Source organism: Camelus bactrianus, chromosome 20, assembly GCF_048773025.1.
Source record: "Camelus bactrianus isolate YW-2024 breed Bactrian camel chromosome 20, ASM4877302v1, whole genome shotgun sequence".
Classification (NCBI taxonomy): domain Eukaryota; kingdom Metazoa; phylum Chordata; class Mammalia; order Artiodactyla; family Camelidae; genus Camelus; species Camelus bactrianus.
Window position 1 is genome coordinate 3,754,972 of NC_133558.1, and position 23,330 is coordinate 3,778,301.

Consider the following 23,330-nt stretch of genomic DNA (forward strand, 5'->3'; position numbering starts at 1 on the left):
TCCAAATTAGAGTTCCCTCCAAATATATGCCCAGGAATGGGATTGCTGGATAAGTCTATTTTCAGTTTTTTAAGGAACCTCCATACTGTTTTCCAGAACGTCTGCACCAAACTCCATTCTCACCAGCAGCGCCCTTTTGGTCAGGAGGACGTACTTCCTAGTAACGGAGCTGAACTGGCCTTGGTTCTCACTTTAAGGATTCTTTCCCTTGTTCAGGCTTGGCAGCCATGACGTATCTGGGATACAGCCAGAGGAGGTGTTGACCAAAAGTTGCAAGTATAAGAAGACTCCAAATAGTCTTTAAAAGAGCAGGGATGAGGCTGCCTACCTGCGCGGAATTGGCCAGGGGGCCCGACATAGACGTGTCCCTTTGGAGTCACACCTGGGACCCAGTCTGGGCACAGCCTGGGCTTCTCCTCTCTCCTTCCCCTCCCTTAAGGAGAAATCCTCACCTTTGGTGCGGATAAATACAGGTAAGTGAATGCGGCTGGGGTTGGGAGCAAGCTGGCTGGTGTGGGTGAAGATGGCACTAGAGAGATGTGCCACAGCCTGGTGGGGAGAAGGAGGAGGCGGGTCCCACACGGTCCTTTGTTTCGTTCCTTACAGTTAAACACTGAAAAAGGCTGAAATGCCCGGAGACAAATTCTCCGTTCTCATCTCCACTAAGCCCAAATTGAGACATTTATTAGAGCTGAATTTAAATTTTTTTTAAATCTCTTTCATCCTAGAGGGAAAAAATCCTGTGTAGCTGGTGTGCCCTGTAATAATGGCTATAATTAATCTGCTGAAGTTCTGTGCAACCAGAAATGCAGCAGACGGGGCCAGTGGCTGGGCCTCAAAGCTGCAGCCTGTGGCTTCAGAACAAAGGCTGCCGGATGGAGAGGCCATGACACCACGTGAGACCCAAGGGCCACCTTTTGTCAGCTCCTCTGTTACATCCTCAACTGCAATGCCCCATGGGTGACAACTTCGGGGGGAAATGTTACATTTTAAAAATCAACTCTCCCATGTTTGGCTATAAATCTCGTATGGAAATTAAAGATGAAAATCACATTTCTTTTCCATTGGTCTCATTTGTCTAATAAATGCCTCAGGGACTCACAGCTCAATCAAGGCTTCCAATCTCCTGAAATTAAATTAACTTCCTTTCATGAGCTAGATAAAAATGATTTAAGGAGGTGGAATAATTTGGCTCTTATCTTAGTGCTGCTGACTGAACGGCACTGCCATCAGGGTCTCTCCTCTCCTGTGTTACTTACTTCAAAAGCAACCTGAGGGCACTGAATACACATACGTACACATGTGTATACACACACATACATATACATGTACATGTATATTATTTCATTAAAGAGCATGTTTCCAAAATAATCATACTCAGCAAATAGAGGGCACCCCGTTTACCCTTTGGAGTGAAAGTGTAAACTTGAGGCCAGTGGCCTTCCTTGAGTGAATGTGGATTTGGTCTCCCCCACATCAGGGCACTCGTGATAAGTATAGAGCGTTCTTACGAAAGGGAAGAGGAGGACACAAATCAGAATTACAGAAGAAACACAGGAAAACCCTCCGTCCTTTTATAAGAATAGTTTATCTTGGTGTATTTTAGTTCTTTATTATACCGACATACCATATGCTACCATATTGGATAACGTGATTCTAAAGCCATCTTTCTCAGCCTTCAGTCTGCATCAGAACACCCAGACCCTCTCAGTTCTGATCCAGGTGGTCTGGGTGAGGCCCCAGGGACTGATGCTACTGAGAAGCAGTACTCAGTACTGAGTACTGAGAAGAGGGACTCAGGTCCTAGGAGGTCAGCATGGGGCTGGCACTGTCACGTCCGTCCGCTGCACCGCCCACACCGCCACACGAGCCAAGGCAGTTGAGTCAAGAACAGCTTCCAAGTTTACCCCCTGGAAGCCGAGAGCCTCTCTGGGCACAGGAAGGAGGGGGCAGGCCGGTTAGAGGGGAACTTTCTGGAGATGTGATTTCTACTTGAACAGCTGGAGGCCAGCATCTCTGTCCCTGGTTTCCCCGCCTGACAAGCACGTGGAGCCCTGGGATTTGGACAGAACCACTCCGCAGCTGTCCCTGACATTTTAAAACCTGTTCCCAGTCTGAACGAGGTGGGTCACCAGTCTCGGATTTGAAAGCTGTTGCCAAAAAAGGTTGTAGAAAGCAGTTTATTGCAGCCTGTGCTCCCGGTTGCAACTGACCTTCTCCGTAAAAATGGGCGAGACCAACAGGCTTCGCTGTCGCTGCTGAGATCAGACCCCAAGCCCTCCCAGGGCTGGTGGCCTGCTGTCTGCCTCCCAGAGAGGGGCTCTGCCTCTCTCCCCAGGCTGGGCCCGGTCATACTGAGGTCTGTGCGAGTTTTTGTTTGTTTGTTTTAGGGGAGAGGTAATTAGGTTCATTGAGTTATTTGTTATTTTAATGGAGGTGCTGGGGAGCGAACCAGGACCCCGTGCATGCCAAGCACGGGCTCTACTACAGAGCTGTGCCCTCCCCGACGCATCCTGGAGGTTAAGCTGATAAAATGTGCTTATTCCACGTGTGTCTTTTCCGTTTTCTCCAACTGTGTGAAGCTCCGTCCTCGGGGAAAAATCAAACACTGGAGTGTGCTCCGAGAGCTGTTCTTCTCCCGTTCAATAAAGGAGGAACTATTTATGTGTTTCCATGATTTCCATTTTCACAAAGACATGTCATTTTATTTAAATATTTCCTGACAGGCCTTTAACATCTTATATTAATCTTCCCAAGACAACTCATTACAGCTGGAAAAAAAAATCCTCCTCTTGCAAAAATCAAAAACGCTGATCACTTTAAAACTTCCTCCTGCTCTGGAAAGTGTGACAATTAGAGAAACGCAAAGATGGTGGCCCTCTAACGGGAAGCGGGCTGGGGCCCCTGTGTAGACGTTCTTCATGGTCTGAGGAAGTGATACTAGAAATGAAAGTAACCATCTCTGCTTGCAGCAACCAGTTGAACACTAGCTTTAAATTTGGTTTTAAGTTGCCCAGGTGCTAGGCGGTCATTGTAAAGGAAAGGTAAGGCAGAGTAATCCAGCGCCTCCGGCTGGAGCGGCTACAGCAGGGAGGCTCAAGGGACGCAAACGGCGCTCTGTAATCCCAGACTCACCGATAACAACCTTTGTGAAGTTAGGCGAGAGCTGGAACCCTTCTGACCCTGCCTTCACTCCTTGATCACACAGTTCCTCTGTTTATTGAAGCAACAGAGTGCTGTGGTTCGGGAAGTGGATTTGAGTATCAGCCCCAGATTGGAGTCTTGGCTCTGCCCTTATGTGACCTTGGACAAATCGCTTAATTGCTCCAAACTTCAGTTTCTTCATCTGTAGATAAGAAGCATACAACACCTGCCTTCAATCCTGTCAGACACACATCTGGCCTCTTGGAAGCCCTCAAGAATATTAGTTGTATTACTATTATGATATTATTATTATTATCGTCAACTAACACTAAGGACCATGAATAGTGGGTTAGACACCATTCAAGGCAGCAACAATGCTCAAGGATAAATGGCCAAGTCCCTTCTTCAGCGGAGAAGCCGGACACTGATCTGACTGCCCATCTAAACGAGTGTTGCGAAGCTCAAGTAAGAAACCAGAGAAATCCCAGGGTGGAAGTGTGTGCTGCCATGTCAGTGTCCATCTTGCGTACAATCTTTTTTGTTGGCAAAACACAGTAACCAAAGCACGAATGGAGTTCTGGGCCAGTCATTCCCTCCTGAAATCGGCAGGCTTCACTCTGAGGTGAGTGGGAGTAACTCACTCTCCTTTAACTGAAAAGAGTGGTTTCTGCCTGTTTCCCAAGAAGCTCAAATCTTCCGAACCCCGCTGTTAGGAGCCAGGGCTGTGCTGATGTTTTTCTTCACTGCGTCCTCTGGGCAGAATTACTGCGCTCATTCACAGAGAACCCGGCCCCCAGTGTGTAGTGAGAGTTATTCCACAAAGGGGTTTACCAGGTTTTTAGGGCCAAATATATAAAAAGCACTTTCCATACCTACTCGATCCAGTTTCGTTTTCAAACCTGAAACGAGGGTTTAGCAAGCTTCCTTTTATAGATGAGAATCTGTGACTTGCCAAGGTCACACAGTGGTCAGTGGTGGGGCCAGACTGAGGATGAAGGTCAGTGTGACTCCACCCACCGCCTTCAAAGCTTCCTCTCCTGGTGGGGGCTTAGGCGAGAGCATTTGCTGAGCAATAGTGCTTCCTGTTTGTTCAGGGTACACGGAACTGGTCACACATCTTTAGTTGCTCTTCCCAAATATCCGGGGGGGTCTCCAAGGAGACCATCCACTCGAAGTTGCACCAGCAACTGTCTGGAATCGTGTTCACTGTCAAGAGCAATCTGCACACAGTCCCACGGAAGCCGGTGGTGACGGACAGACTATTTTTAAGCGACTTCATCTTTGATTCCCTGATGGGGAGTCTCCAGTCTTCAGGTTCAAAAGCTCGAACAAAGGAAAGACCAGCTTTTTGAGCAAGAAAGGGACAACTCAGGGCCGTGAGTCTAACACAATTAAATGCCAGGTGAGCAGAGGTCACAGCCGTAGAAAGCACTGTTTTGCCTGAAAAGCACAAAGTACTCTTTCCCACTTTTTTCGTCAATAACCTGACAATCGGAGCTGACACATCCAAGCTTCAAAGCAAGAGCAAAGCGCTCGGTTTGTGAATATTAAGCGTCTTGCCGTGAAGAGGTCTGACCCTTTGTTTCAGCGGCGTCCAGGGGAGACAGGAAAGGTACCATTGACTAGCCCCCTTCAGGGCTGGTCACCGCTGGCCACCTTCCATGGCCTCTCTCTTCTGAGATTTCAACGTCCTGTTTTTCATCGTCACTTCAAATTTCTAGTGGGAAGATGCTTCTTCTTTTCTTGTTGTTGCTTTTGTTTTTTGTTTCTTTGGCAGGGGGAGGTAATTAGGCTTATTTATTTATCCATGTATTTATTTTTAGAGGAGGCACTGGGGACTGACCCCAGGACCTCATGCATGCTAAGCACACGCTCTGCCACTGAGCTCGACCCTCGCCCCGCCTGGAAGATATTCCTTCTAATGAGGAGATGTTTATGACCCACCTAGCTCCACCCATTTAGTCATTGCCTTGGGGTGTAGGGCCAGGCTTTGGCTGAACAGAAAAGTCTGCAGGCGAGATACCTGAGAAACTCTTGAATCTGGCGCTGAGGGCATCCCCCAGTGTCTGGTTTCCTCGAAAAATAAAAGTACTCGCGGAAAAGTCTACCATTTATTATGATCGACTATTTCAAAGGTGAAGAAACTTACATTCAGAGAGGTTATGTGACTTGCCGAAAACACACAGGAGAGGCTAGATTTCAGCCCAGGCCTCCCTGGCCACAAACCCATTCCCTTTGCACGACTCTAACTGGCCCTCCTCCCCTTCTGCTGCAATTCTGCTCGGACCGAGGGAAGCCAGGGTCCAGCCACTCCTTGCAACTGCACAGGCCGAGCCCATCAGCCTCCACATGGTGGAGATAATTCGCTTCAGTATCACTTAGAGGGGAAGATAAGCAAGCAGAAAGGCACAGTGCGAAAGAGATCACGTCCCCAGGGGCCCAGGCCTTGAGTTCCGGGCTCTAACTGTCTGACTTGCAACTTGTGTTGATCAACGTGTTTGATCTTGGACTTGCTACTAACGATGTCTCAGTTTCCTCACCTGGAGAACAAGGATTGTCATAAAACAAGTCCAGAATCCCTTACCTGAAATCTCTGGGTATAGACATATTTTAAGGTTCAGAATTTCTTGATTTTAGAAAAGCAATAGGGTTTATATATCATAACAGCCCCAGTGGGGTCGGGGGCAGGACCCACCACCCACTAGTCAGTCACATGAATACTTCTGCCGTGAGACAAATTAGTATTCGCCTAGGTGAGATGAGTTAAGATGATAAATTAAGACTATTAGACGCATGAGACCTTAAAGTCTTATCAATGTAGATCAGAGTTTCTACCAAAAGAGTTTCAAAAAAAATTTTTCTTTTTTCGAGACTGGGATTTCAAAGTTGTACATGGAAGAATCATGGGGCCTCACCTACTTTGTATGTGTGTGTATATATATATATATATATACACACACACACACACACACACACACATACATATATATATATATATATATATATATATATATATGTTGGAGTGCTTAGAAGAGGCTCCAGTGCACAACGGGGGTCCAGCCCACTTGGCTTTCCTTATTGATTCCAGAGGAGAAAAAACACAGGCTACTTCAAAGATTATTATTTATATGTCAAAATTTCTACTGAGATGGCTTTGCTATTTCAGAGAAGAGCAAGCTCTCCAAGATGTCTCTTCAGAAAAATTCTAGGTCGATCCAGCAGCCACTGCCAACAGAGAGGAATCAAGAAAACCTCCAGGGGTCGGAGGCAGAGAACGGGGAAGTTATTTTATTCCAACTACCACCTGCCAGCCCAGCAAAATGTGCTCTCAACTTGGCTTCCACGTGGCAAGAACAAATGCTGTAATGACCGGCGGAAGCGATGGAACCAACTGCAGCTGGAGGCAGCTGAAGCCTGGTCCGCGGATGCCAGCGGCCACAGCAAACAGGGAATCCTCTCTACACCAGGGAAAGCGCACTCTCCGCCCTTTACCACACTTCCGGTTTCCTCCCTAATGCTTTTCCTCCCGTTTATTAAAATCATTTCAGTCTCATTAGAATGAAATCTTGAGAGCATTCTCAACTTGAGCAGGGATTTAGCTACAAGTTGCTAATTTGTCCCATTCCGTAGAGAATTTCTAGGCAATGTGCAACAGTCCTTTCAGACGAGACCTGCCCTCCCCAAGTCTCAGAGCAGTTTCTTCTGCCTTAATCAAACACCACAATTTCTTCTTTTCCTCATTGGGGGATGGATCAGATTGAGCTACAGAGCCCACCTCGTCCTTGGCCCAGGAACACAGTCCTTAATCAAGCCAAATCACTTCTATTTTTGGTTTCTCATAGAACTTACAGGTTCATTTAGGAACCAAGTGCTTTGCATATTGTGGCCCCAGAATAATTAAACATTAATAAACTTTAATTCAACATTAAATAGTAAATGCGGCAATAATGAGGAAATTGGGGAAACTGCTACAGTGTATCTGCTGGAGCGAACAGTTATTGGAAAACCCTGATGAGTTACCAGGCTGGGGCAAATTAAAAAAAAAAAAAAAAGAAAAGGTTAGGTGTGTATATGCAATAAGCTGAAAATATTTCAGAAAGTTCGGTCCAATTGTCTGTGTGAAACCCAAGCAATTTTTTTAGGAAGCAAAGTCTCTTTTACTAAAAATAGTACTAGATAAATGTGTTGATTGCTGTCTCCTCCCACTCGAAAGTAGGGGGCTCAATGGTGAAAAGGACCTTGTATTCCTGGTTTTTGGAATTGTGTGTTTCGGGCTCGCTGACGTGCTTAATGAATACTTGCTGAATAAATGAGTGAGTGAATCTGAAGCAAGAAGGCAAATCGATGATTTTGCCCTGCCTTCCATAGAAAGCAGGTTGTTTCTACATGTTTCTATGTGATACGTGCATGGACTCCATGATACCAAGGCTCCAAGGGGTTTTAATGAGATCTCACGCTTTCCTGGGGAGGAGGCTTCCAGAAGTCTGGGAGACCGTGGAAAGACTCTGCTGTAAAGCTCAGCCGGCTGGCACCAGCTCTACAAGATACCCGTGCAGCCTTCGTAGCAGTAGGTGTGAACACAGCCAAAGAGTAAAACACCAGCCGTCAGCCCAGGGGGCGGCCCCATGGCAGTCCCAGCGAGGAGCCGGGCACCTGCCCTCTGCACCTGGGGAGCTGCGTTTAGGCCGCACTCAGTCCAACCCAGAAGACAATAGCAAGAAGCGATCACACCTGTCTCGCCCCACCGCAGTGGGGCAGAAACACAGGGACAGGCCACAGAGAAAAGGGACCACTTGCGAGGGCCGGAAGGAGAGCAGATGTCACCTCACACCGTGAACGCTGGAGGAGCACGAGAGGAGAGCGGCCGCAGTTGAATGCAAACAATGACGACGAAGACATGTTTGCCCTTGGAGACAAGGGGGCTCTACCAGCTGTGCTGTGCGGTCACGGCTGCCTGCCCGCAGCTGGCACACGGGACATCAGTCAAACCGCCCCGAAGCCCCTTCCATGCACTGGAAATGCAGTGCCCGCCCGCAAGCTGGAACCTGTAGTCCCTTGGGAGACACAAGCTGATGCAAATGTGAGACCCCGCCCTTTTCTCAGTACACACACGTTCCTGGGGTGTATGTCGCCACAGACCTGTGTGGGTCACAGAGGGCAGAGAGCTGGCGCAGAGCACACCCCACAGCAAACCACCCAGAATCCATCCTTAGAAGACCCTGGGCTCGTCCCACTGCAGGCAGCTGCTTCCTCCCCCAGTGGCAGCCTTTCCCCAGCTCCTTCCCCCTCCTTCCCTCCCACCTTTCTCTCTTTCCGCTCTGCTCTCTGCGGCAAAATCCAGGGATCAGATGTCATCTTATTTCCTCCTGTGTTTCAGCATCACCCTGACTTAAGTCACTGCACTCTTGCCCTCCGTCTCCCTTTTATTAAGTCTCTCCTGAAACAGAAGAGCTTTCTTAAGAGCACTTTCAGTGACAGCCATCGTGATGAGCACATCTCCACCTGGCGAGAAAAATAAGGCACCGCCCCCAGCAGACCTCTACGGAAAGCAAGCTTGAGACACAGACGACGAGGACTATTTAAAAGAGTAGAGGAGGAGGGAAGGCACAGTTCAGAGGTAGAGCTCGTGCTTAGCATGCATGAGGTCCTGGCCTCAATCCCCCAAAAATAAAATACAAGAGTAGAGGAGAGACCTGAACAGGGCAGAACAGCACAACTTCTGTAACGCGATGTGCTAAGGGGCAGGAAGTCAGCGTCAGAGCCTGCTGGGGTATTTGATTACCACCTACATACAGGCAGCCATATTTTAAATAACGATCATCAACTGATTCTAATTGTATCTTGGAGCTAGAGAACAGGACATTCTCAACAAACTCTTTTGCTGCCTTTACAAAGCTCCAGGCACTAGGCACCGATTGGACCAGGTGAGCCCCACTGATGGCTTCCGGCAAATCCTGGCTCTCAGTACAGGGCTCCTGAGAGAGAAGGGCTCACTCCTCATGCCTATGTGGGTGTGCTACGTGTTACACAGGATGGTGCCTGTCATTTAGTACAGGAACATTTTATTAGGAGCTTAGATGATTTTTTTAAAAATTGTGCACTCTGCAACAGACCAAACCCCACCATCTAGAGTGGAGGGTCTCAGACTGTGGCCCCCAGACCAGCAGCAAGGGGACTGCGTTAGAAATGCAGGTTCTCGTGCCCCACCCCAGACTGGGTGTGGGGCCGGGGATCTGTGTGAAGGAGCCCTCCAGCTAATGCTGCTGCCCTTTCAAGTTCTAGCACCACCGTGCCTCCAGAGCCCCCGGAGAGCCCATTTCGAGTATTTCCAGACGCCAGTGCAGGCCCTGAGTTATGATTATTTTCATCCCTTAGGTTCTTTGACTCACAACAATCTGGAGCCCGGGCCTCAGACGACATGGCTTCTCTGTCGGGGCAGCTCGTGGTCTCTGCTCCCTGCTCTGCCCTGCAGGGTCCTTGACTGGTGGGCGGTCCCGCTGTTTCTGCAGGGGTCGCGGGGCGTGGCCTCAGCAGTGCTCCTCACTCTTGGCTGGCGCTGTCCCAGCAGCTCCTGGGGCCCCACGATCCTGCCCTGGAATCGCCTGTGGTCGCGGGCTGCCTCCAGGGTCCGCCGCTCTCCCGGGAAGCTCTCCCCTCCTGAGCGCTGCCCTTCTGCCCTCACAGACCAGGTGGGGCTACTTTGTCTCTTTTAGAGCAACGTACCCACCTCTCCTCTGGGCCTCAGACTTCCCCACGGGTCTCACAAAAGCCGGGGTGTCCGAGCAAGTGTCAGACCCACCCGGTGGGCTTATGACAGCAGAGGGCTGGGCGCAGCCAGGAGCTGCTGGTTCGGCTGGTTTGCACGCAGCCTGGAGCTTGCATCTCTAACCGGCTCTTGGTTGGAGCTGATGCCGTCGGCCGGGAACTGCACTGGGAGGATCACTGCTGAAAGCCAGCATCACTGAACCTGTTTGCAGAAGAGTGCCTAAAACACACGTCCCAAATGACCACACCCTGCTGTCTCCCCAGAAATCCAAAGTATCCATCAATTAAGTCAACGTATTTGTCTTTCCTGGTAATTAAATTCCACTTACTTTGAAAAAAGCATTGAGGTGACTTTAATTATGATTTAAGTCATGGACAGAAATAGTCAATTGACCCAGCGCACTCAGAGAAATGGTCTTCCTCCCAGGGAAAGTGTTCTCTGTTGCTTGTCAAACCTGCAGGCCTTGGCCCTGACCCCGGGTCTCTCACGCTAAGCCAGAGTTGGGATTGGGGTGGGACTCGAGGCTGAGACACTTGGCTGTCACGAGGCAGGACCCCAGAGGCAGCAGAACAGGGAGAGAGAGTCTTGGCTTTGAAAAGAAAGTGGGACATGTCATTAATAATCCCCCCAATGACCCAGGCAGTTACACCCCCATCTTCAAGGGGAGGTGCTCACTTCCCCATCTTTCCCCGCCCTTCCCTGCCCTGACCTGCAAGCTGAGCCCAGAAATAGAACCCAGCTCACTTCTGGGGACCGTCCCCTCCCCCGGTCTCCAGAGACCACAGCGGCCGCCCCGGAACCCGACCCTGTTCTCACAGCTGCACACATTTTGCTGCTGAAATTCCAATCCTGAGGACAGAGCTGAAGCCAGAGGCGGGAAAAGTGCTAACCAGGCAAAAGCTTCCTTCCAGACCCCACAGGTCCCTCTGCAGCGCCCCCAAATGCCAGACGCTGGACACCGGTCCCGGCCAGGCCCCGGGTCCACAGACCACATCGGAGGCCTGCGGAGACGGGCGCCAGGCGGTGGGAAGCACGTGGAGGCCGGTGGGCTGGCTTTCCTGAGCTCACTGCCCCACTGAACCCTCCATGGAGGGCTGTCTGGGGGCCCAGCCGGAAGGTCACATGGCACTTGCTGTCTCCTCCTTTGAGAAAGTCAAACATCCACCACTCCGGACCCAGACTGGCCTCACCCCGCAGATTTAAGCGCCGGAGGTTCTGGGAGCTGCACTCAGAGGCCCCTCTGCTAACTGCCTTTTGCATCTCACCCCCCAGGAGCGTGAAATGTGAGAAGTGAAACTGAACAAGTCACCCCTCTCTGAGGGGAGAGGAAGCACCCTGGGGCCTTTTCTGTTGGGCCAGTTTTTCTTCCCTTGGTCACACACGGGCCCTCGCCATGAAGGGCTTCGCAGCCGCCTTCCTCGTCTGGGCCCTGGTTTCTCCCCAGGGCGGCGGGGAGACCTGGCCCGCACACACGGCCTGCAGGGACGGGAACTTGGAAGTGCTCTACCAGAGCTGCGGTAAGGGCTTTCTCAACATCCTTTTCCATGGGTGGGAAATTAAGGCTCCAGGTGTGCGTGAGCGGCCTGAGCGCTTGGTGGGGCTGGGGGAGCGGGGAGGGGACGGCAGCGACGCCCGGTCTCCGCTTGCAGCAGGCCTGCAGCAGCACAGCGAGGCGTGTGACAAGGCACGGGCGGCCCACAGAGCCAAAAATAGTAACTATTTGGCCCTTTATCGAAAAAGTTTGCTGCTCCCTGGTAAAGATCAGGAAGAATCCCCCAGGCGCTTCACCAGGCTCTGGTCTGGGCAGTTCCAGCCACAGAGAGACCGCATGGCCAAGGGAGCCTGACGCAAACCCCACCAAGACTGCAAAGCATCTGTAGGCTACTTTGGAGAGAATCACCACGTCATAACAACCTCCTGTTTTTGCAGAACACTGTAGTGTATAAAGTCCTTCCGCTTAGAAGGTCTCATTCAGTACAAACAGCCCTACGAGGTGTGTAGGATGTGAATCTCCACTTCCCAGATACAGAAACTGAAGCACATGCATTTTAAGTATGTTAACAAAGTAACACACCTGAAGTCATCATGCGCCCGTGACTTAAAGCCGATCGCAGAATTCTGATCCCGAGCAAGCCATGCCAGCTGATCCCAGAATCAAAGGTGGGGACGTGGAGAAGGCACAGCTCAAAAACTGACCCTTTGGGTAAAGAGGTGAAAACCTTAAGTACTAGCAAAAAAAAAGGAGGAGGAGGACGAAAGAGGGGAAGCGGGGGGGGGGGGGGGGGGGGAGGCAGGAAGGAGCAGGAAGAAAGGAGGAGAGGGAGGAGAGAGGCTTGTCTCCTGGTTCAAGGGTTGTTTCCTCATCTCCCTCCCTCCCCCGCAGCCTCCCCTCTCTGCACACATCAGGCCAGTCTGGCTCCTCCCAGGCCTCCTCCAGGGACCTCCAGCAGCCACAGAGGAGGAGGAGCACACGCGCCAACATTTCTCAGCCTCGGGTACCAGGTTCTTTTTTGTGCCAAGGTGTCTGGAAATGACATCTCTCAAATTAAAAGAAGCAAATGAAAGGCCATTCTCCTGCAAGTAAGGACAGCATATTTTATAGCAAAGCCCTCCTGGGCAGGCATCATGATTCCTCCAGAGAGAAATCCTATTTCCCCCACACCTGAAAGCATCTTCCTCCAGGGGGAAGTTGATGAGTGGGGTGGGGTGGAGGGGATGGGCAGCCCTATCTCCAGCAGTAATTTGAGGGTTGTAAGCGGTCCCCATGGGACCAGGACGGGCCACCCGGGAGGTTCTAGGATCAGGGGACCATGGCATCTGATCACCGTGCTTCAAACTTTCAATCAGCACCTGCTCTCTCTCCTTGAAGGGATCAGCCTTGTTCACTTCCCCCCCATATAGGTTCCACTTTATCTGACCTCCAAGGATTCCTCAATGACAAAGTCAAAATCAGGTCAGGCGCACCTGAATAATCCATCAAGATAGTCACACAGGACATTGAACGGCTCTAAGGATGCAAAGCGATGCTGGCAGCATCTTCCAAACAGAGGGTGAACTGCAAAGGCCCGGCGGCAGAGCAGAAGGCACAGCACATTGATAAAATGTCACAGAAAAAAAGAAAATTTCAAACAGCCTGGAAGGAAAGGGCGGGGGTGGGGGGAAACCCGCTTTTCTCAAAAACTAATAATTCCGAAGTAAACAGAGCATAAGACGCCCAAAAGAAGCAATGACATCAAAAAATAACAATACAAATGGAAAACATCACAGGCCAGTTATTTGGTCATTTAACAATACTTTAAAAAAACGATCCGCAGGAAGCAATTGCTCTGTTTATTTTCCTAGACTAGGAGGGATGTAACTGCTGGGCGAGGGAAGAAAAGTAAACAAACAGCCGGAGAAACAAAGATGCAGTTTCAGAGGGACGACCTGGGGCAGCAGGATTAAACAGCCAGCAGCCTTGAGCAGAAAGTGCAGCCTTTCTGCCCACACTTAAAGACAGGAAGTTGATTTAAAGAAAAGAAAAGAAAAAGAAGAATTTCAGCCCTGAGATGCAGATTTTTTAAAAAGGGAAACAGGAAAAAGTAAAAAGTTGGCAGGAGTTTTTGGAAACACAGCCCCGCCTTCAGGTGTGCCTCTGCAAGCCCTCCGGGGTTCCACCCTGCTTCCCGATGGCTGTTATCACCTATGGCCGAGACTCCAAGGCAACGTTACTTCTCCTAAGTGCTTTGCTTTGTTTTGTTTTATTTCTGATTTTTTAATTGAAGTATAGTCGATTTACAATGTTGTGTTAGTTTCTGGTGTATGGCACCGTGATTCAGTTTCATGTATATGTTCCTTTTCATATCCTTTTCCAATATAGGTTGTTACAAGATATTGAATATGGTTCCCTGTGCTGTGCAGTAGAACCTCGTTGTTTATTTCATATGTAGTAGTTAGCATTTGCAAATCCCAGACTCCCAATTTATCCCTCCCCATCCCTCCTTTCCTCCTGGTAACCATAAGTTTGTTTTCCATATCTGCGAATCTGTTTCTGTTTTATAAATACGTTCATTTGTGTCTTTTTTTTTTAGATTCCACTTAAGCGATATCAGATGGTATTTTTCTTTCTCTTTCTGGCTTACTTCACTTAGTATGATCATTTCTAGGTCCAACCATGTTGCTGCAAATGGCATTATTTCATTCTCTTTGTGGCTGAGTGCTTTCTAAGAGATGCTAACTTAACTGAATAGGGACTTCTGGACAGAAAAAAGTCGAGTCTGTGAGTGGAAGAGGCTTTTTCCATCCTCAGGCAAAATCAGAGGGGCAGCTTAGCTCACGTTTGGGGAGAAGCCTCTTTGGGAAGGTAGAGACGGGGTAGGGCTGTTCCCCGCTGCAGCTGTTTCTACAGAGAGGACAGCACAGAGGATATATTCCCAAAGCAGCCGCCAGCGTGAGGTCCTGGACCAGGGTGCAGACTCAGGCCTGCAGAAGGGGGAGTGCGGGACCAAAGGCAAGGAGCCCCGCTCACGTGGCTGGAGCACCTGGAAAAGCCCGGCAGGCACCAGGCTCCCGAGACCCAGGCACCCCCAGCTGGCAGCGCCCTCTTTGGTCAGAGCACTTGGAAGGCACAAAGGGGCGTGCCCACCAAGCTCGAGGTTAGAGGGGTGGGAGGCTGGGAAGTCACTCCCCTCCAAACCCCAACCCCAAACAACAGGCTAGGGGTGAATGTTAATTAAAAGAAAAAGGCGACCCACCCAGAAACTGCGTGTCCTCTGGGCTGGCGTTCCTTCCTTGTCTGGGATGCCTTGTGAAGTGACAGCCCAGGCTCCTGACCCAGCATTTCGTTCTGGGGTCCCAGAGCAGACAAGTGAGCCCCCCCAGAAGTACGCCGGGGTCTCCCAGGGAAACCAGCATCCCAGTATCCCCGCCCCCGCCTGGACCGCGCTGCGGTGATTGCTGCGCGGCGGGCAACTTGCACGCCAGCATCTGCCAGCCTCCTTGTGAGGGGTCCAAGGAGGCCTCACTGTGCCTCCGTGCCTTCTTGGAATTCTGCGCCAGTTCCCCCTGCAGTGCCTATCTGCCTTCAGAACAGAAGTGAGCGGTAACCAAGCCAATGGCTGGGAGGAAAAAGAAAAGGATGCTCAGCCCAGAAAGAGCCACTTCCAAGCACAGATACGGTGAGATTCACACAGGCTGCCGGCCGAGCCAGTGACGTTCACGGGCTCCCTCAGCTGAGGCCTGACATCTCCGCTCTGGCCAGGAGGAGCTGTGCCAGCCCCAGTGAGAACCCCAGATTAGAACGACCAGGCTCCCTCTGCCTATCTGCTGTCAGAAGCCTTCCCCACGCTGAGCTCTTTCTTACTGGGAGGGAGGGCTTCTCTGTCTGTTTTAGTGCTCAGTTCAGTGCTTCCCGTAAGTATTACAAATATCCCTTCGAACAATTAAACTTCTACTTGCATAATTAATAAATCAAAATTTTGTAAATTTAGCCAGTTAACTGTATCACAGGCATATCTATACATGGGTCACAAATGTATTCATAGAATTGTCTTTAGCATCTAAACAAATTCCTTAAAAGCTTTAAAAATCGTTAAAAGCAGGCAAAGCCAGCGTAAGTCATCACAGTATTTGGTCCACCTACTAGTAACCTTTTCCTAAACTGGTGTCAAAATATTGGTACTGTGGGTTTACCTTTATTAATCATCTTTACATTGATATTTATTCTTCCCTGGATTCTTGTATTTTCCTGGGGCTATGGCAACGTACTCAGTATTTTCGGTATTTGTTCAGTATGTTCAGTAATATACTCAGTACACTCAGTATTTTCCTAGGTGTCGAGTATGTTCCAGACCAAAGGTGAAGTCTACCACTCAGACCAGCCAAGGCCTTGAGTTACCAGTCAGTTGACCCTGGGCCTGGTGGCTGGTCAGAAAGTCGAGCTCTCGGCCCTCAAACTTGACCTATTACGTCCTGAGGACCCTTTAAGCCCCTTCCTTGCACAGAACTCCCTGTACCCTGCTGCGCTCTCGTGGTCAGTCGGTGTGGGTTCCCCTGGGTCACTGCGATGTCGTTCATTGTCCTAGCGCTGCTCTGCATTAGGCGGGCCTGTCAGCTTTGCTGGAAAGGCCTCCCTGCCAGCTCAGTGCCAAAGATGTAATCAGAGGGGTCATTCAGAGGAGGTGGTGCGTTCCGTCTGCACAGAGGAGGCTTGTCTTTACAACATTTTGCCAGTCATCCTCTTAGAACGTGGCTTTGGACTGTCTCGCGACCTGCATGTTCTCTGTGGTTGCTGGTGCTGATGTGACTCTGGTCCAGCTTTCAGCCCAGGTTTTATGTGAGACCACTTGGGCGGATTGGTCCTTTTGTTCTAATTTCTTCTGAGTCCTTTTGTTACGTGTGTGTGTGTATATACTTTTTTCCCCCCTAGCTTATTCACAATTCTTCGTCCTTACTCCCACCTACTTACAAAGATAGAAAAAATGGTGTCGCTCTCTCTGGTCTATCCAGTCGGGTGAAAACGCCCTGAGTCTCCAAATAACTAAGAACAAGGCTTCGCGCTCATCCAGTGCTTAGGATGCGACCCAGCTTCCTCCTCATCTTTGTTCAGGCTGCGTCACCCGGACAGGTCTGCTAAGCGGTTCTTAGACGGCATGAGGAGAGATGAGGTCTTCAAAGCCACAGGCACGGCCTTTCTTCCTGGCCCCAGAAGCTGTCTGGGAGTATTGCCCCCGTCGGCAAAAGAGAGGACGCTCCCAGTCACAGGTGGGAAACAGCCCCACGCGCGCTGCCTTGCTGTCCGTCCCCAGGCCCGTGGCCGGCGTGGAGGTCTTCCCCGCTGCAGTCTGCAGTTGCTGTCTGGCTGCAAACAGCGGGGAGGGACGCATGTTCCAGCCCCGGGCCGGGTTCCTAGAGCAGCTCCCGGGCGCAGCCTTATGCTGTGAGGCTGAAGGCTCAGTTTCTGACAGTGGAACTTTGTGGCCACCTATTGTGGTCCTGGATGTGAACTGGCTTTGAAAGGAGCCAGGGTGGCCAGGCGCTGTCACATGACCACTTATTTCTCCACAAGCCTGGTGTTCTGCAGGCACGTGGGGAGAGGTCGGCATCCTTCCAGCCCCCGCCCACAGGCTCAGGGTACACTGGGGACCTCTTACAGAGCTGGGAAATGTTCTGGCTGGACAGAACCTCAGGGCTTCAGTCCAAGCACCTCTGTGTTCAGAAGAGGAAACTCAAAGCCCAAGAAGCAACGTGTCCCGACCACAGCCGCAAAGCAGGACCCTCCCAGGCCAGCTCCCCGTCCTCTCTCTGGCCTAAGAGCCGTGATGTGAGCTCACTCAATTTCAGGTCACAGAGACCACCTGCTCCAAGACCAGACCTTCCCCTTCATACCCTCTGCCCCGAAGTGCAAAGGATCCCCTTTCTAGGCGGCCCTTCTCTTAAGGTGTTTTACCCACGTCCCTTCTAGCCAGGCCCCTATGAAACAAGACCTTTCTACATACGAGAGACCTACGGGGGCTCATTTGTAATACTGAGAGGACCATTTCGTTCCATAAATGCATATCATTGCAGACTCCATAGAAATGACATCGTTTCATGGCGCAGACAAGGCAAGAAGTTACTTGGAATAAAAGCTGCCTTCTTCGGTGGTACAAGCCTCACTAAGGATTCCAACACCACTTAGAAAACAAGTAACCGTAACAGAGGACCCCTGATGAAAACACAGCAGGTGACTCGGGCCCCTGAAGCCCCGAAGCTTGATGCCAGCAGCCTGCTTCCTTTGCTCCTTCCTCCACATGTAGAAAATCTTGCCAAGTACAACCAGCTCCAGCCACCAAGGCAGATGCCCCAGTCCTCGCACCCCACCTCCACTGGGGTTGGCAGGCTCAGCTCTGGTTCTTGGATGATGGCTATTCCAGAAGGGAAATCCTAGGAGCCTCAGTTCTCAGAGGCTAAATTCTGGCCTGACCTACACGGCGCTGCTCGGAATCCAAGCAAGATGGAGAGCGGGCAGAGAGACTGTTTTCCAGGGCGAACGGCCCCTCCGCCTCACATTTGGCTTTGGCTCTAACTAAATGAAAGAACAATTTTTGTGTGAGTGACAGTGTACAGCCCTCCCCTCGCCCAAAAAATGCGTGAGGAGAACATTGTCCATGGCTCTTGGTTGACTTGGACCAGAGGTTAAAAGCAGCACAAGTTAGCTAGCAAGTATCATGTCCTAATGCAACTGTGTCTGGGGTTTCAGAGCCAGCAACCAACATGACGAGCAGGAGGTGACTGCAAAGACTGCCTGCTCTCGGGGTCTCAGCAGAGCTGCCTTCCTTGGGGAGCAGACCTTCAGGATTCCGGAGAAGTGGGGCAGGAGAGCAGCAAGAGAGAGCAGGCCATGTGGTTCCTGCAAAACTCCCCGTCTCCTTCCATCCCGCCCATCCCAGATGTAGAGCCTGGGTCAAATGCTCAAGTACCCTCATGGAAAAGGCAAACTGTGAGTGAGTGACGTGTGTCAGTTGTAACAAACAACAGAAAGTGACAGTGACAGGAGCCCTTGTTTCGTCTCCACGTGGAAACGACTGTCTGGTTCAGTTCCAACCGATCACCACGTCGGACTGTGGGGCCTGGGGTGTCCAGTCTGCCTCGTCTCATGTTTCAAAAGAAAAGTTCCTGATCTAGAAGCACAATCTTCTGTTTTATGAATTTGGCAACTAGTCTGAGTGTTTTTAAACCTGGTGCAGGCCAACAGAGCACCTCTTCAAAGCTAAGAGCAAGTCAGGGCCTAGCCATGTGCAGCCTCTGCTGTAGGGAGGGGAGAGTTCAGTCTGGTCACGTTACTGAACCAAACTTGGGCCCACTCGTCCATGCACAGAAAGCCAGTCTACTGGCACGGGGCTGTGCTGAAGGAAAGGGCAGCGTTTATTATAGGCACCAAACAAGGAGCCCTGATGGCCAGTGCTCCGAACACCCAGACTCCCCGATGGCCTTCAGGGAAAGGGTTTTAAAGGCAGAAAGTGCTCAGGCAGAGCCTTAGGTGACCGCAGGAAGGCTTTGGAGGGAATGAGCACTCTGCTGCAGCGCCCGTGTGCATTGGAATCACTCACGTACACAGAAGCTCTCACGACGAGGAGACTGGCGGAACAGAGACCAAGACAACCCACAAAAAATGACCCGTGCATACAGAGCGAGCAAGCTTCTGGTCTCCACATCATGGAAAACAGCCTTGCTGCAAAAAACCTGGGTAAAATGGGGCACAAATATTTTTAAATGCATAGCTGAGCTTGCAAGACAAAAGGATAAGTGGGAGGTCTCCAGAAGCCAAAACTAAGAGAAAGCACAAAAGCAGAGTGAAAGCCAGCACCTAAGCCATGTCCGCCCCCAGAACAGCTGTCGGTCTCCAGGAGCCAGACGTGGCTTCCACGGCTGTGTGGGAGCCTGGCAACCATGCCTTGTGCTGCACAAGATGGAAATCAGTCCCACCATGAAGCCAGGACCTTCAAAGAGTTACAGACACAATAAAAAAAGTGGGTAAGAAAAAAAATCCACTCTTCAGCAAAATGGAAGACAAGGAAACTTACTTGACTCTGCCTGGCCTCTGGAGAAATAGGGCTTCCCTGAGAATCAGTCGCCCCAGACCTGAGATCACCACAGGTTGGGGCTTAAATGTATGTTATCTTCATGATCCAGGAAGTCCCAAGCCTAGAAATTTAATTAAAGTAGGTCTTGATTGGGAACACCTGGGGCCAACTGGCAAGAAAAAATGTAGATTATCTCTGGAGGGACACACTTTCAGTTCAGATTTCACATGATTTCTCAAGATTGAGTTCACAATGCAAAATTTTAAAACACAAAGAAATAAATGACCATGAGGGAAAGTCATCAGAAAAACGAAAAGCAGAACCGTATCCCTAACTAAGTAAGATTTAGAAAATACAAGCTACAGAATATAAAATAAGAACATGTCATTTGTTAAAAGTTAAAAGAGGGAAACTAAAATGTGAGCAAGGAAAAATATAATGTCAAAAAAAAAAAAAAAGAGCCAAAAGGTTTGAAAAAGAATCAAATAGAAGCCCTTAAAATAAAATATATAATTGTTGAACTAAAAAAATATAAGGGTTAGGTTAAAACAGATTTAAAAATAGCTTAGTGAGAACTAATGAACTGGATGAACGATCTGGAGATATTACTCCAAATGCATCACAGAGAAACAAAGAGACATGAGCTCCAGCTACAGAACAAAATAGAGAAAACAGGGAAAGGGCAACTTCTGAAGACAGAAAGGCTGGGATTCTCTGGAATTGATAAAAGACATGAATCTTCAGATTCAGCAAGCCAACAATTCCCACGTGGGATTCACGAGAAGCATTCCTCAGCTAGACCATCGGAGTAAAACCACGAGCTAACAAAGGAGAGACAACTGGTGTAAGCAGCAAGAGAGATCACGCGGCAAGAAATCCTGTGTAGACTGACAGCAGGTTTCATCGCAACAGCAGGACACTGAGGAAAAAGGACACACCAGTCAACCTCGAATTCCGTATTTAGCGAAATACCACTCAAAAATAAGAGGGAACTGAAGGCTGTTTTGGACAACCAAATCTAAAGCCACCAAGAGACTCTCAGGGATGGAATTTTATAAAGCGTACTTCAAAAAAGAAATAAAATGATCCCAGAAATAAGTTCTGAAACACAAGATGGAATGGGAGGGAAAGATTGAGAAATTTAAATAAGCAGTAAATGTGAGGAGGATGATAATAGTATCTAATTCGAAACAAGAATGTATTTTTCCTATTGTCGTGTAATGAATTAACCTAAAAGTTAGCTTAAAACAACAAACATTATTATCTCACAGTTTTTAATGTCTGAATATTTCATTTTATATATATATAAAATACATATATATCATATATATATGTATCACAACTTGTTTACCCAGTCATCCCTCAAAGAACATTTAGGTTGTTTCTATGTCTTGACCCTTGTAAATTATGCTGCTATGAACATGGAGGTAAAGATATCTCTTTGAGTTAATGTTTGTGTTTCCTTTGGACATGTTCCCAGAAGTGGAATTTCTAGATCATATGGTAGCTCTATCTTTAATTTTTTGAGGGTCTACCAGATTGAATTTTAAAAACCATATCTCCACTCTTTAGAGAAATGTACCTAAAAGACAGATCGCCAGTCAACATCACATTTAACGGTGAGACACTGGAAGCATTCCCTTTAAAACCAAGAACTGAGCAAAAGTGCCCACCCTTGTCACTTCTATTCAACATTGCACTGAAGGCCCTAGCCAGCACAGTAAGCCAAGAAAAATAAAATGCTTAAGGATTTGAAAAGAGGATATGAAATATTATTACATGCATACAGTATGACTGCTGACATAGAAAAACCTAATCTAAAATTTTTTTGGAATTAATGAGAGAGTTGAATTAACAGTTTATTTTGGGACTAACATATTACGTGATTCCAAGACATAGCTAGCATGCATAGCGTTGGCTAACCCGTCTTCACAGCTGTGGAGTGTATCATTATTTGCAAAGACTACAATTGTATACATTCTCCTTTTGATAAATACTTAGGTTCTTCCAATTTTTCACAGTGACTAACTGTCATGGGCGTCTATGTCTTCTTGTGTCAGAAAAAGCTTCCCAGCCCAAGACTCTCCTTTCCATTTCTCTGCAGCTTAAGTCTGGGCAAAGGTATGTAGAAGAATTTCTCTAGCTTCACCAGTTTTGTCTAGTAATGTTTCCATACAGTAATAGTTTTTAAATGCCATGTTCTGAAAACACACGAACAGATGGCAAGAAAAGGCTGTAAGATATCCAAATGGTTCCAGCGGTGGTGCGAAGGCGACGGGTGAGGTGTTGAGTGAGACTTCGCTGGGATCAGCTCTCAGGCTGCACTGAACTCGCGTGCTGGTCCGTGGGGGCAGGAAGGCTGTGCTTGTTCTGCAGGTGCACAATTCGCATTTATTCATCTGAAGCCAGGTCTCCCATCTTATTTTTCATGCCAGTTTGCTATCTTCCAACAGAACTCTCTTTATATTTTTAGCAAGAGTATTTTTAATCCTCTAATCAAGAGGGAAATAATAGGATTGTGTTGATTCAGGAAGCAGAGAAATGAGTCCTTTTCTTAATTAGGAATCTCATTTGCTGGCAGAGGGTCCAAGCCAAAGGCAGCTGGTTCTTTCCTCCTCCAGCATCGACCAGTGAGTGCTTGCAGTCCTGCTACTCACGCCATGGGAGACTATTTCTGGGTGGTCTGTGTCACACCAGTGAGAAGCATCTCCCACTTTCCCGTCAGGGACAGACTTATTGCCAGGTCGGGACATCCAGCAGACCCATGCTGCTCCACCTCATGATGTGAGAAATGCAGTGGGATGAGGAATCTGGCTCCCCTGATTTCAGTACAGGACACAGGAACTCCCAGTGGGTACCCACTCCACCTTCTCGGGAAATCTCCATGGTATCTTTAGGAAGAGTTGATTTCATGTCCTAGAGATACTGCCTCTTATTCTCCGGTGAAGAATGAGTCTGTGATCCCCCTTGAACACTTTGTCTTCCTTCCAGTGTCTTCTGTGAGGCACCTGTGCTCATCCTAAATCAGAGTGGTCACATTCAGAAATAGTGTCCCCTTTGCCGACTGCTAACAGTGAAGAGGAGGGTCTTCCCACCTGTTATAGACTGGACGTGTCTCCCCCAAAGTTCCGTGCTGAGGCTCTAAATCCCAATGTGATGGTATTTGGAGGTGGAGTCTTGGGAGGTGACTAGGGTTAGCTGACGTCATGAGGGTGGGGCTCTGTAATAGGATTAGCACCCTTATTACTAATACATATATTAGTATATATATTATACACTCTCTCTCTCTGCCATATGAGCACACATCCAGAAGCCTGCAAACCAGGAAGAGGGTTCCCACCAGGACCCGAATCAGCCAGCATCCTGATCTTGGACTCTCCAGCCTCCAGATCTGTGAGAAATGAATGAATACCCAGTCTGTGGCATTTTGTGATGACAGCCCAACAGACTAGGATAGCCCATCGGCTCCGTCACTAGGCTTGCTTCCTAGGAAGGGTGTAAATTGATGTTTCTTCATGTGGGTCTGATGGGGGACCAGAGGCAGCAGTGGACGATTCATTACCAAGCATGGGGAGAGCAACACTCGAGGGGGAGAAATATAGAGTAAGTTGACCTCACACTAGAATGAACTTGGGGGAACAACTCTCAAGAATTATCCCTTGTTCTTCAGGACTCCAGGTGACAAAGTGTGACCAAAACTGCCTCGGGGGCCCTGAACGCAGCACTGGGAAAGAAGGGGGGATGGTAAAGAAGGAAACCCCATCACGGTTGGTCCTCCAGGCTGCCCTGCCCCATCCAGGCGTTAACAGTTAGCCATGGCTGTGTGCACACAGCACGGCTCCTGGTGTTCCATCATTCCTGGGAGCGTCAGTCTCCTA

General features: G+C 49.1%; 1 protein-coding gene across 2 annotated transcripts in view; it reads left to right on the forward strand.

Annotated features, from left to right (window-relative positions):
* The first annotated feature begins 11,053 nt into the window (after positions 1-11,053).
* Positions 11,054-23,330, forward strand: part of LY86 (lymphocyte antigen 86) — a 47,277-nt gene continuing 35,000 nt past the window's right edge. Inside the window, exon 1 of one of the 2 annotated variants that reach the window (XR_012500926.1) lies at positions 11,054-11,427. Coding sequence is in view for 1 of the 2 variants with exons in the window: in XM_074348051.1 (XP_074204152.1) it covers positions 11,304-11,427 (124 nt within the window). In the remaining variant the exon portion in view is untranslated. The remainder of the gene's footprint in view (positions 11,428-23,330) is intronic. The other variant, XM_074348051.1, reaches the window with a different exon arrangement.